This window comes from Aquila chrysaetos, chromosome 3 (genome assembly GCF_900496995.4).
Source record: "Aquila chrysaetos chrysaetos chromosome 3, bAquChr1.4, whole genome shotgun sequence".
Lineage (NCBI taxonomy): Eukaryota > Metazoa > Chordata > Aves > Accipitriformes > Accipitridae > Aquila > Aquila chrysaetos.
In genome coordinates this window covers 14,245,555-14,259,667 of record NC_044006.1, presented here as the reverse complement: position 1 = coordinate 14,259,667, position 14,113 = coordinate 14,245,555, and the positions used below count along the sequence as shown (strand labels likewise).

At 38.8% G+C, this 14,113-nt stretch overlaps 1 protein-coding gene across 14 annotated transcripts in view; it reads left to right on the top strand.

Annotated features, from left to right (window-relative positions):
* The window catches only part of PTPRT (protein tyrosine phosphatase receptor type T), a 507,468-nt gene that overhangs the window by 139,075 nt on the left and 354,280 nt on the right, over window positions 1-14,113 (top strand). For all 14 annotated transcript variants that reach the window (XM_030008888.1, XM_030008884.1, XM_030008894.1 and 11 more), the window contains exon 2: window positions 6,411-6,536. In XM_030008888.1, the coding sequence (XP_029864748.1) occupies window positions 6,411-6,536 (126 nt within the window). The remainder of the gene's footprint in view (window positions 1-6,410; window positions 6,537-14,113) is intronic.

Here is a 14,113-nt window from a genome sequence, read left to right as displayed (position 1 = left end):
TGAGTTTAAATACACAGTGAACCTGTGGTGCTGTTTGACTCAGTAAAGATAACTCTTTTTCTCTTTGCTGAAACCTTTTCCTTGAAAATCTGGGAATATAGAATAAACAGTTGAGTAAAATAATAGAGTACTGATTGAAATTGGGCAGTTACAACAGCAGGTTGATAACATGATGGCAGAAGGATGATTTTCTGACAAATGAGATACCCAGTTACCGTTGGCCCTTCTGAAGCTTCCCGTCCTGTGCTGTGCAGATACCTGAGGCTGTACAAAACTCATTGCTTCTAGGGTGCTACAGTTGAAACTAATGACAGGTGTCCTCCTCTAATCCCTCCATACTTGTCCTTCTCTCTGGCATGATGTCTGTTGAGAGCTGAGGCTGTTAGTGCTCGTTAGAAATAGGTCTGGTCTGCAGAATTTGGATCTGCTTTCATGTTGAGCTTAGCATTTTGGGTTGCTTCTATGCATGCTTCTGGTGTCTTCTGTCTTAATCTTTCTGGAAGGAGTAGAGAGCACATAAAGAACTAACTACTCTTCCTGGGCAAGGAAATCTCAACATCCCTTGATTTATCCCATCTTAAATGAAGCAACTCAGCACGAGCTTTATATGCACGTTTTTATTCTCCTCTCTTCCCACCTCCATAAGAATGTGTAATAACATTTCTCGAGGATATGCTATGTGAAGTCTACAGTCTGAAAAATAAGTTCTAAATGGATTTTTATACAATAAATCCCATAATAGAAGTTATCCTAATGAGCCAAATGCCTCTCTTACAACCCTTGTAAACAAGAATGTCTTTGGAAGAGATGAGAATGAATGACCAGAAACAATGGTGTTTTAATTCTGGAGTTTTATAGTTCATAAGTAATACCTCTTTTTTTAATTTATTTTATTTATTTTTTAAATAAATAAGGGACAAAGCTAACTATTTGATGCCCCAGAAGAAATGCCTGGAGTGGGACAAACAAGACTAATGTTATTCTTGTCTCTACCCCCTCCCCACCTTGGGAATGCTGTAAATGCTCGATCAAATTATGTCTGATGCTGTGATGTTTTTCATGTGTATTTAGAAACACAGGATAACTGATGAGGTTTCTCACATCAGTATGTTTCTTTATTCCTTTTTAGAAGTATCGTGGGTTTTTTTTATCTGGTGAGTCCGTGAGAGTTTGACATTGGATGACTTTATAAAACATTCTACTAATTGGATTTGTTCAAATAAATAAATCAAACACTAATTGGAATGTGCCCTGCCATTATTTTTGCTTACTGAATTAGATATAATGGCGTGAAGTTCTTTTTATCATATTTGTGCACTTATTTAAACACCCCCCTGGCGCACACTTCTGCAAATTCAATTATATATTCAAAGGAGGCATTCAATTTATGCAAGGCTGGTTTACATTTAATCCAGGGGCAAGTCTCAGTAACTGATGATAGGTCTGCTCAAGATTAATTAGCATCACTCAGATGAGCAGTGGCATTGTTACAAGCCTGCAGTGTAAAACAAGGGATATTTTATCCTTCCTATGTGAGCCATTATTTGCTTCAGTATGACCCTTTTCAGGAAGGGAAGAGCTACTTTTTTGTTTGGGTTTCATTTTTTGAAAAGGGGTCAACACCACCTGTGTTATCTAACAATATCAAAGTAATCTCCACTTCCTTTTCTTTTGCCCCACTTAGCAACTGCATCTGTCACTGTTTAATTTTCAGCCAACCAGGGGAAAGACTCCAAGATCCCAGTTTGCTTCCTAAAAATCCTCATTCTTGTTAACAATTTATAAAGATGTAGAACCCTATTTTGGTGAATGTGTAAATGTTTTCATTTTCCTCAAACAGCTTTGTGATATTGTGGCTAAAACTATAATGTGCAAACCTGGTATCTAAATTCATTGAGCAGTATCTTTTTCTTTCAATTTGAGGATACTTTTTCTGTGCTAATGAATATCTCTGTTCTGCTGTCAAACAGTTATGTTTCAGCAATGGGTGATTTTGTATTAGGATGGATCTGACCTTCCCCACTCCCCCCACCCCCTTATGTTTCAGCATATTTAAGTGTAGCTCACATTTAGGTATCCACATAGGTAGCATCGTAGGAGATGCTGAATATTAAGCTTATCTGACAACAATGAAAATAACACATCTGCTCGTTTTAGTCTGTCACCCCACTTACTATCCCTACTTAAGTGTACACTTAAAATCTATTAATAAATTTTTAGTTTAAACTGAAATTCATTAGTGGGAACTAATTGAATTTCTAAGGATCTTGCAGCTAGGTGCTTGTGTAGCAAAGTGGATCACTCGATCCCATTAGGTGAGCATGAGGCACACCTGTACAAGTGCAATTGGACATCAAATGCACCTTTGTTTTGTGTTTCCTCGCTAGCCTGCTTAGGAGCCTATTGTCCTGAATGCACACTTGAACATAAGAGCACTTTCATCTCCTGGGTCAACAATATTCCACAGAAAAGGTATTACGCCACACTTTTCCTCAAACTCTTCTTCCTCATCCCGGTTTACCCTCCTTCGACAGGGACTAGAACTTGCAGGGTGGGCTCTGTTCAGCAAGGCCCACCTGAGGACCCCTTACTGTGGTGAGTTCCTGGGGTTCCCTGGTCTGGCACACTGCCCTTAGTAAGGCTGTGGGCCTGAAAGATGGATGGAGCCCACTTGGTTTGTCTGGGTGGTGGCAAAGCTGTGTCGCTGAGGTGGATCCGAGTGTGGAAATGTGTAATGGTGCTGCGGAGCATCCCTCAGCCTGCCTGGCTCCTCTTCCAGGAGAGGGTAGGGGAAATATAGCCTGACTCACCCCTGAGGCTGGGTTTGCCTTTAGAAGCGGATGTTTTTGTTTTCAAGAGCTGTGTTTGTGCTCTGTGTCCATGTGCTGGCAGCAAGGGGGGCTGGAGGGGCGGCCTCTGAGGAGAGGCTGGGGCTGCCCCGCATGGGACAGGGCTGGCTCCGGCTGCTTCCTCAAAGGCCGTAGTGCTGGAGGCTGCTGAGCCCCTCAGCGATGGTGGTGGCACCTCTGGGAAATGTGTTTAAGAAAGGGCAAAACGCCAGGAAGGGGGGGGAGAGGAATTGTGTGAGAAGCCATCCTGCAAAAGACCGGGGTCAGTGAAGGAGGATGAATGTGGTGAGTCTTGAATTCCTGAGGTGAAGTTGGGTGGAAATATTACAGCTGCTTTTCTGAATGTGGCTGCCTGTAACTGAAGCTGTAATGTCATGTCTGCCATATTCTGCAAAAAAGATAGGACTAACACTACCTATGATGTACTTGTTTGGCAGATATGAACACAAGCCACTGTGACTATTAGAATAACTCCAAAATCTGTAATATTCTGGATGTTGTGATTCTTTTCTTCCACTTTCTGAAGTTTCTTCCTTGTTTCATGATACAATGTGTACTGTAATAGTGTGAACAGAGGAGTTCCTGACTTTTTAGCTCACAAACTGACATGGCTCTGGGTCCAAGCTGAGTCTTTACTTCACTTTTAATTCTGCTCTCTTTTGACACACAATAGCAAGAAGCGGATGGAGACTTCCTTCCTCTTGGTACCTGAGATTCATGCAGGCAGCCTGCCTGTCTGAGCCCTTAGAATTGACTCCAGTTTTTTCTCCTTGTTCTCATTTCCTGCAAATTTACCTCTCCAAATTCCAATTCTGTTGCTTCTAGTAAATTAATCCTTCTGGCTTATTGCCCTGTCACTCTGCGTTTGGAGGTTTCTCCACTAGCCTTTTTGTTCTTTAAAATGTAGATGTCTTGCTGCTACTTTTAAGGCTCTCCATGGTTATCCTTTCCTTTCTTATCTAATTGTACTACAAGGTTAACTTTGACTTTCAGAGAAGGTGCTTTAAAGCTTCCTCAAGCGTTGTCTCTTATCAGTGGAAACTCCCAGTTAATTTCCAGAAGTTCTCACTGTATCCCCTTTTCAGGTTCTCCTCCAACTTTACCTACTTCAGCATGTATTAAATAACCTGTTTAGCTGATTACACGAGATATTGACAATTACATTCCCTGTTAAATGAGGACTGCTACCCCATACTTTGCTACTATCGCTTGTTTTGCTTCTGGGACTTTGTTGCAGCACCTGTGCAATTTTCTCTGTGTACACGAGGCCTTGTACAACTGTCTGGCTTGATCAGAGAATTTGTTTACAATCCCTTCAAAGTAATAGCTCAGAGACAGCACTGTTACTGTGTGCTGCAGTATGCTTAGCACAGGTTGTGTGGAAATGGTGGATGTCTGAAGTTGTGCTATTAAAGTGAATCTATCAAAATTTGAATGCCCTGCTTGGAGACTGAGAGCAGAGTATTTGATATTGTCTCTCATATCCGCTTGCTGTGAAAAAGGTGACTTTCAGTTGCATTACATGCTCCCACACAATCCAGAAAACCTTTATTTTCCCTTAGACATTTTAATGAGCATGTTTAATATGTTAAATTTGAACTTTTTCACCTAAATTAAATTAAAAAAAATAGGGAAACAGTTTAAATGTAATCCTGCTCATTTTGACAGCTGGGAAAGCTTCAGAAGTACAGTAAATTTAAAGCAAGAATTATTAAAATATTGTAAAATAATGACACTTCAGAAATATTTACAGAGACTCCACTGAACAGACAGGCAAGCTTGCAAGGGTCATAAAATCTGCTATAGTCAGATCTGCTATAGTCAGATCTATTTATAATGAAAATATACGATATTTCAAATTAAATGGTTATTTTTTTAGGACAAGCTTGATCTTTAAACTTTTCTTTAGCAACAGAGTCTTTTGGGGTGTCAAGTACTCTACCTAACAAATCCTTCTAGTATACACTTAAATAGAAATAATATGTGAAGTTTTGTAGAACATCTTAGAAAACCAGTTGCAGCTGGAGCGCACATAAAGTCCTTTAACAGAATAAGGATTTAATAAATATTAATCACATGGTATACATTTGTGTTTGTCATTTATGAGGAGGTCCACAGGAACTGAGACAAGTTTGGGCTTTCTTGGGAGCTAGAGAATGGAAAATACAGGTGAAAACTAAAGAAGGCCTCAATGTCCCCAGTGTTGGATAATCCTTATTGCAAAGGGGCCACAGATCACTCACGTACCAGCTATTTAGTGTGTGTGTGTGTAGGCAACGTAGCCTGTGGGAAGGAGTAAAGAGTCAGGAACATCTCTGTGCATATAACTCTGATTAGTGTCAAGAGCAATTGGCAGTTTGGCTGGCAGAGCAAGTTAGTGTTGCCTTGAGCATTGCTCAGTTCTTGCAGCTCTGAAGTATTAGATGTGTCCAGTTGACATTGGAGGACTAGTATCTGCAGAGAAAAATTATCTTTGCTTTCCTAAGAGAGAAAACTAAAGCAGTACAGAGACACTGTTCGCATGATTAAGGTCTAAACTCAAGGGCCCAGGCTGCCTGATCTAATGGATCTAGTACTGAAATATGTTTGGCAGACTAAGTTGGGTGGACATGAAGAGGAATGTGCTTGAGGTAATGTATAGGATACCAGTGTAGGAATATCCTACCAGGGAATAAACTAGCTTGATTTGCCTGTGTGACACAAGTTTCGAAGATCTGTGTTGGAATACAAAATTTCATTCAACTGTTCATGGGTTTCCCCTGATTCACAACGTTCAGGCAGCTGTCAGGTTGTTATTTATGACAGTTAACTGCTTCCAAGTATTTCAGGAATTGCAGTAGGAAAGATGACTTAGTCAACAGTCTGGAAGGTGTGAATGCTAGTTGTCATCTACTTCTTGTTATTCTCATGTTGCTGAGAAACTAGAGGGTTGCACTCAAAAGAATTGACTTGAAAGACCTTGAGGAATTGTCATGTGCCACACAGAGCTTCATGTTGTTATGTATAAGAGATGGTTAAAAGGAAGGTTGCCCTTTCTGTAGGTGTAACCCAGCCTTGTGTAATTCAAGGCTTAAAAGTGAAAAGAAGTGAGGATTCACTGTAGGAACAGTGATGCTGTGCTTTTTTACAATTTGCATTTCTTCTTTCTCTCTCTCTCTTTTTTTTTTTTTTTTTTTTTTTTTTTTTTAATATCTGACTTGGAGGTTTATGTAATGAAGTATCAGTTACTGGGACCCAAATGCAAATATTCCTGCACGTGCGCATCATGTGCAATTGTCCTTGAAAATGTAAAGACAATAGGTTGAAATAAAGGGAACTTATCTAAAAAACAGTAGCATGGAGGGAAGAAAACAAAGGCTTCAATGGATACAAAGTGTGGAAAGTACAAAAATATTTTCTGGATACCTTCTCTGCTGCCTGAAGTCTAATATGCAGGAAATTAATGTTGTTTTTCCTTTTTTTGCCTCTGTAAACTTGGGTACAAAATATTTAAATAAATGACCTATCATAAAGAGATATAAATAATTAATACAGAAATTTATTAATTTTTCTTGTTTTTAGGTGGTTGCTCATTTGATGAGCACTACAGTAATTGTGGTTATAGTGTTGCCTTGGGAACCAATGGATTTACCTGGGAGCAGATCAATACCTGGGAAAAGCCAACAATGGATCCTGCTGTCCCAACTGGTAAGTAAGAAGCCTCAGCAACAGTGGGGAGATATTATTCTTTGAGAGAAACAGCTGTTAGCCCTCCATGGGTGTGTACTGGGTCTAGGTACCCACAACAATAGGGGTAGGATTTTATTCAGTGATAAAAAGATGACTTTTGTGTTCAAAATAATCTGACAACAGAATTCATAAACATGAGATGGCTTTTTACAACATTTGCCATTTGCTATCCTTGCTGAATCATTTTACACTCCTTATTCCTATTTTATTCCTGCATTTAACAGAGAGGAAATGTTTAAGATATAATATTCTAAGGTTTGGCCAGCTTTTTGCATGTTTCAGGATCAGAATGGTGTCTTATCTGGGGAGATGCATGTTTGAGAGGCCAGAAAAAGTAAAGCTTTGTAATGTCTGGGAATATCAGACCTTCCAGTCACCATTTGGCTCTTAACTGACTGTTTTAAAATCTAATTCTGAGAAAGAAAATAAAATTCCTAAAGAATTAACTGTAGTAGATAGTGCTTGATTAGGGTGGCTTTCAGACAGTGAAATTTCCATATGCAAGAAAAACATTTCTAACAGAGAGTTACCAGAATATCTAGTTTGCTAACTTATTTTGAGAACATCCAATAATAGTATAGTGTTCCATGTGATACTTGGAATATTCTCTGAAGAGCTCACAGTAATAGTAATTTCTAATAGTTTTATCTCTCATTGGAAGTTACCATTAAGCTGGGTGTATATGGGAATAAGTTCTCTAGCCTTAATAAAAGTTCTGTGGAATGTTTTGTTCACATTGAAAAGAACTTGTTTTAAGAAAGCACACCGAAATTTTCTAAAAATCATGGTTTGTCTGAGTTCCTTGCCACCTAAAATAGCAGTGCAAGCCCCTTTAATGGACACAACGGCAAACAGACTTGACCAGCCAGTTAAGACTTTGATTTCAGTCCTAAGAAAGAAGTATTTGTTCTGGTTAGTACATTGCACTCTGAGAAGCATGAGCTACATGCCAGAACTGGAACATAATGTTGTTCAAGAGGTATTCTTATGCCTGTAATTATTGGGGTAAGAGACTTGTAATTGCTAGCTGCCTGTTAAGTATACCACATAGAGCTGATACAATAGCTCCCTGCCATAGCCATTGATAGACAGCCCAGTCTTCATCCCTGTATGCTTGTTGTCAGTAGAAAACAAGCTCACAAGATACCAGCCTAGCTGTGGTTTCTCCATCACAAAAGGTTAGTTAAGTTGTGGGTTGTTTTTTTTTTATTTTATTATTGGAAATTGCTCGGAACAGGATCTTTCAAAGTCTGTAACACCTAGTACCACTTGATTTGGCTGTGGCATCCACAAAGAAGTTAACTGTGAAAGTTGCTGTTTTCTGGTCTTGTCCGTAAGAATGTTTTTCATCATCCTGGATGTTGTTGCTTTTTTAACGATGGCAATTTTATCTCTATGGTTTGTCAGCTTCTACCCTGTTGTGTCCTATTCCCTGTCTCTGGTAAAGACCTATCTAGAGACACATGACAGATCTTTGAATTGACTGATCCCAGAGCGACTTGAAGGAATAGGAACATACACAGTTTTGGTGCAATTTGGAAAGCAAGGAATAAATGGGAGGGCTTACATGGCTTGGACCGGATGAGTTCAATGCTTTGTCAACTCTAAATGTTAAGGTAAACCTATCTTCCTGGCCTCCAAATGAAGACACATTGTCATCTGAAGTACGCTGGAACCATGGAGAAATCAATAGACAAACAACAGTCTGGAATAGCATGGTAAAAAACAAAAACAAACCCACCACCAAAAAACCAAAACCATAAAACCAACCCCAAAACACTACAATGTAATTTTTAACAGGGCTTTCAGAATTATTTCTGCTAAAACTAAATAAACAGAGGTGTGTGTTTTCCCCCTTAGTACCTCATTCCATGATATTTAGTAGCACCAATAACTACACAAAGATGTTGGAGCTGCTGCAAACTTAATAAAGGTTAGACATCAAATAAGAAATACAGAAAGCTTTATTGTAGAGAGATGCAAAGGTAAAGCCGCCATCAACTTGGAATATGCTGATAAATATTATCTAAAGAGACTTTAAGGAGCATAAGGGGAAATGACTCAGTTCCTCATGTTACTAATTGATGACTTAGGACTATTCACACAGAACAAAAGGCGAAATCAGTAGGTAGAAAAAGAAGATCGACCACAGCAAATGTGTACAGAAGGCTCTAGTAAAAAAACATGTTTTCAAGAGCTGTCCAAATCATGCTAACCTTGAAGTAAATTACAGTGGTCAATTAGACTCCCCAAAGCTAGCGGAGATGTTCAGAGCTATTACTGGGAGTCTGTATTGCTGGGATAGAATCGTAATGCATGTTGTTTGTATTGGTTACTCATTGAAAATCTGTTTTGTGAGAAGAAAAGATGTTTACTTAAAATTCATCTAGTGGCAAAACCAGGCAAATAAACTGATGAACAGCACATTCCACTTCTACAAGCAGGGACATCTTTAAAACCAGAGTACTAGAACATTTGGTGATTGACTTTCCATTCTATTTAATTTCTCCACAGCAGCTGAAAGCAGCAGGGTGTAAATCCACTGAGCTGCAGGGTGTAAGAAGTGGTAACAAAGAGGTGTTCGTGGAATCAGCAACTTCTGGTGGCCAGCCATATAGCCAGGAAGGCTCCTTGGCATGAAGAGTAGTGACAGGACTGCATAGGGTTCTGAGAACACAAGCAGTAATGTAGATTTTCTTTATCAGGATGGTATTTTAGATACTACATTGTTTTTGTAGCTGAAAATAGATTAAAATACTATATAGTGGAAATGGTAAAAACAAAAGGTGAGCAGGTATTAGGTTGGTTCAATCATACTAAGTAAGTCTGGAACGCACCTTGATGGGAGATGTTGGCAAAACCATGGCCTGCTCCCACCCTGGTCAACCAGCCTACATTAACATTGCTGTCAGAGCTGTTTTCTTCTGTAAAATGTTATCGGCTTTCATAGGTACCAGCAGGTCCCTTTGAATTCACCAAGCCACAGAATTCTGTCCTCCTGAATACTAATGATAATATCTAGCACTTTTTACAGTACTTTTCATCATTAGATCTCAGAGTGCTCTTCAAAGGAGGTCAGTACCATGAATGAGAGCCTGAGTCTATAGTGCTGTGTAATTCTCTGCTGACACACTGTTGCAAAGCTCTCCGCCCAGGCACGACTTTCTGTTCTTTATTTTTTGAGTTAAAATGTCAAAAAAAAAAAGGGGGGGGGGGGGCAATTAAACTGCTCCATTAGCAATGTAGAAGTTTGTAGGCAATTTGTTTTACTCCGTTGCTAAAAAATAAACTGTTTTCCATGAATTCTATGATTAATTCCTTAGGGCTGGAAACAGTGTTAATTGGGGAATTAAGAACCAGATGTTTATTGTTCTGAATAAAAGTTTCAAAAATGCGAAAGAAATGAATTGTAGGTATCGAATCCCCAGACTTCGGTGGGACTCTCATTCCACCTCCTTGCATAACAGCAGGAGCAATTATAATAAAGTACTCTTTAACAGATGTGTGTTTACTTAAGCCTGAATACTCTCAGTGATGAGTATTCTACAGCCTTTGGGCTGCTTGTTCCACTCTTTGAGTTATAAAGGTTCTCAGACCTTCATTTTCCTTTTTATGGCTTCATATCATTTTTTGTTCCATCTTTGACTAGAGAGAATAATCAGTTGTTGCTCTCTTTTATAACCTCTTTTATATAGTTGCATGTAGTTAAGTCTTTGTTTTGCAGGACTAAACATGATCCAGTCCTTTTAACCTTTCTTAATTCAGTGTCTTGTTTCCTTCCATCTACTCCTATGCCTTCAATCATTGCTTTCTTAGCTTTTTGGGGTATTTGCCTAAAGCTGTGTTACCAAGCAGGGATTCAATACTCTGCATGAGAGTGCTGGAGGGACATAAGACTTTAATTCTGTTACTGAAGTTCAAAGTACAACAAATCGATTTCTCCTGCTTTTCTTTATTTCCATCTTGCAGTTTTCATTCCTATTTTTCTGAAATATTCAGTCTTTATGTGCTGGTATTAGATGATGTGAGATGGACATGACCCTTTAGTTTGTGTTGTATCACAGAAGTTATTTCCTTGGTGGTAAAGTAGGGCCTGAGCTTTTCCGTATTTTTGAGGCAGATACTTGGTTAGTACAATCATGGAAATGTGTTGTGTTTAAACTAGCCAGGCAAAAGTACTGGCCTTATTTTTCATGTTACAACATTGCAGTATTCCAAGGACCCTGGACCTGCCTGCTCTTGCAGCAGTTGCAAGAATATTAATATTGAAAGTATTCAGTATTTGCATGTTCAAAGTATTTTACCATTATTTGCTAACTAACTCCAATGGAGACTTAACTAGGGCCGACTGAACTGAAGTAATTGCTTTAATTGTATTAAATACAATTCTACTCTGAATACAAAGCCATCATGCCATGTGCCTTTCTACAGCAGCATTCCTTGGCGTTAGATTTAGTGTTAATCTCAAGTTTGCTTTTCTGAAGTTTCCCTGTTCCAAGTTAGCAGATAAGCAATCAGCACATAGAGGCTGAAGATCTGGCCCCATCTGCCTGACTGCTCACTTCCCTTCATGTATATAAACTGGCACTTAGTGTAAGTGCTACTTTACTTGTGTGTATGTATGTGTATATATACATAGATACGTATCTATATGCATGCTTCATATCACTGCTGTTTCTTGCTGAATTGCTTTCTAAGTAGACATCCTGTTTGTCTAGGAAACAGAAGTTTAGATATTATGAATTTAGGGATGAGCAAAATGTTTGGAACAAATTATAGTATTTAGAGAGAGAGAGAGAATTAGAGCTACAACTCTCGTATGTTACTTAGCAAGTGCAAATTGCCTCACTTTGCTTGCTTATTCCAGAGAGTCCACAAATTTTCTGCAAAGAGAAGCAGGACCTGTTATCAACCAAAGGTGTTTTTGTGGTAGAAATAGATGCATTTTTATCTTTTGAAGAGCCAAACTTGCTTGCAATGTTTAATTCATGGTTTGGAAGATGCAAAACAGTTGTGGAAAATGCCACTGATACATGGTTTTATGGATTTTGTGTGTGTAGTTCTGTAAAACTTATCAAGTAGCAGACATCTAGTGTTGCACCAGTGGCACAAGTGCACATGGTGTCTTTATGCTTCTTCGGTTTACAATTGAGCTAAAGGATTCAAACTGTTCTATGGTGCTTCAGAAGACTATGGCAGGTTAGTACCAAATGGCTGCTAACTACACCATTAACGTTTATGGCAGTTGCAGCACTGACAGGTCTGGTTCCCCCTTCAGAGATGTAGTCAGCATTTCCTCTATAATTTTCCCTCCTGAACTTGGAGGAGTCATCTGTGCTGAATCCTCTTATTGGTGGACATTTTGAGATAATAATTGGCAAGGTTAAGGCACAAATGGGTTCTGAGTGCTTTCTTCTGTGAGTCTGCTTTGCGTCGCGCTATGAAGTGAACACAGCTCCAGAGCTGTTTAGTGTGTGCAGCTCATCACTTCCCTTGAATTCATTGCACCACCTCACTGAGGATTTGTAGCAGAATTTCTTTCTTTTCTCTTGCAGCAGAGATAAGGGATGGGGACTCTTCCCACATCTAATTGGGTGTGTTCTTTTGTTCCAGTAACTGGAGGGCTCTCTGAGCTTCTCACTGAAAGAACAGAAGGGTTATCATCATTAGTGTTGCTTCGTGAACTACTCATTTAGCAGGCGAACATCATAGACATGATGTATATATGAATACCAGATGGCTAAAATCTACTTGGACTCCACTGAACTGAGTGAAGTTTTATGTTAGTCTAATAGGCCAACTGCTTTCCTATGTCACCTTCCTCTTTTGTTGAGTGGCACCATGGAGTTACAATGTGAATGAATAATTATGAAACAGCTTTCCTCCTTGAGTAAGGTGATAACTGTCCATCTATGCACACATTGAAAATGGGTAGGAACCTTTAATTTCATTCAGGATATTACTGATACAAGGTTAGTGTTAACCTCTACAAAGAACAGAGAACCTCTGTGCATAGGTCAGACGTTTGTCTTTTTTTTTTTTTTTTTTTCTTCAGGAGAGAATGAATGCCAATAGGAGTTAGACTCAACATTTGTAAATTTGAAAGGCGATGCAATAAAATTAACATTTTCCTGTGTCTTGAGTGTATTAATTCTTGCTTACAAGAAAATACACAAACAAACTTGTTAAAGGAATAAATTAAAATTCAACTGTGTATATGGTGAATCATGATCCAATTTTGTCTGAGAGGGAGAAAGAAATTTGGCTCAGCTGTCTGTATATTGTTTTTCTCCAAAAAATATTTTTTGCAGGGGAGATTACTAAGAATGAGTCAAATATATTTCTCCCCACTCCTTCACTTCCATACAAGTAAATAGATTAGTCTGGAGCTGGGTAATGAACTCAAAGTAATTTCTCAGCTTTTAAGGTCTAAGCAGAAAGGGATCTCTGGAGGCTTTCCCCAGTGCATTTTTATTTTGCTGTTTACTATGCAGCTTCCTGTCTGTGTTTTGGGGTTCTTCTTTATAGTTGCAGTTGTAAATAGTTCTTCTCCATTTCCAGAATTTCATCCCTATTTTATGCTAAGCTGAGTTTTGGGGGTTGATTGCTTAGTTTCCTGGATTTATTTTAGTGGATGTGCATGAGAATGTTTAGACTATCAGGAAAAGTGTACTGTTTTGGCCTATTTATGAACATAGCTTTGGGAGGAATGTAACCTTGCAAGCAACTAAAGGGAACTCTTTCTTGCACTATGGCCTTTAATTGCTCTATCTTACTCCATCCAGTAAGGCTCCCAAAAGCCATTACTATAACTGATTCTGTAAAGGCTGCTCAAAACCCAGCATTAGGATTTAGCTGTCCCTCAGAGGAATGTATTGTCACCCATATTTTTTTACTACCTCGTATCAGGTCTGGGTTGTCAGTAACTAAATCGTACCTGCATTAGTACACAATTTTGCTTCTTCAGGCAGGGAAAGCCAGCAATGAAGACCATGAGCAATTGCTGCTTTTGCACAGAACTGATTTTAGAAAGGTAACTAGTTAAAGAAATTGGTCTTAAGAGAAATTCTTACCAAATATTTGCTTTCTGTCTTGTGTTCCTGTGTTCTAACACCAAGTAGTACCTTTCTTTTGCAATTAGGCATACTAGTTTTAGATGGAATAGAAATAGTGAGGGACCATTTGACCTAAGTACATGTGAAATTGCAGACCTGTAAATTAAGAATATCACACTTAAAAGCTAAGTAGTTAGCTAGCTATTCCATGATGTAAGATTGAAGAGGAGTTGATTTAATTACGAACATTTACCCCTCTAGAGGCCTTCTGCTGAAGGAAAATTACATCTCAGTTTTTAATACTTTGTCATTCATATTGTAAATGTGAGATAGAATTTCTCCTTATGTGCCATCGAGAGAGGTCAGCAGAAGCATACTTCCACTTAGATGTAGATGGTACTTTGGTACTGAAATCAAGCTTAGCACGGATGTGTATGTAGCCTTCCCTGAACAGACACGGTATAAAGAAATGTTATCAAA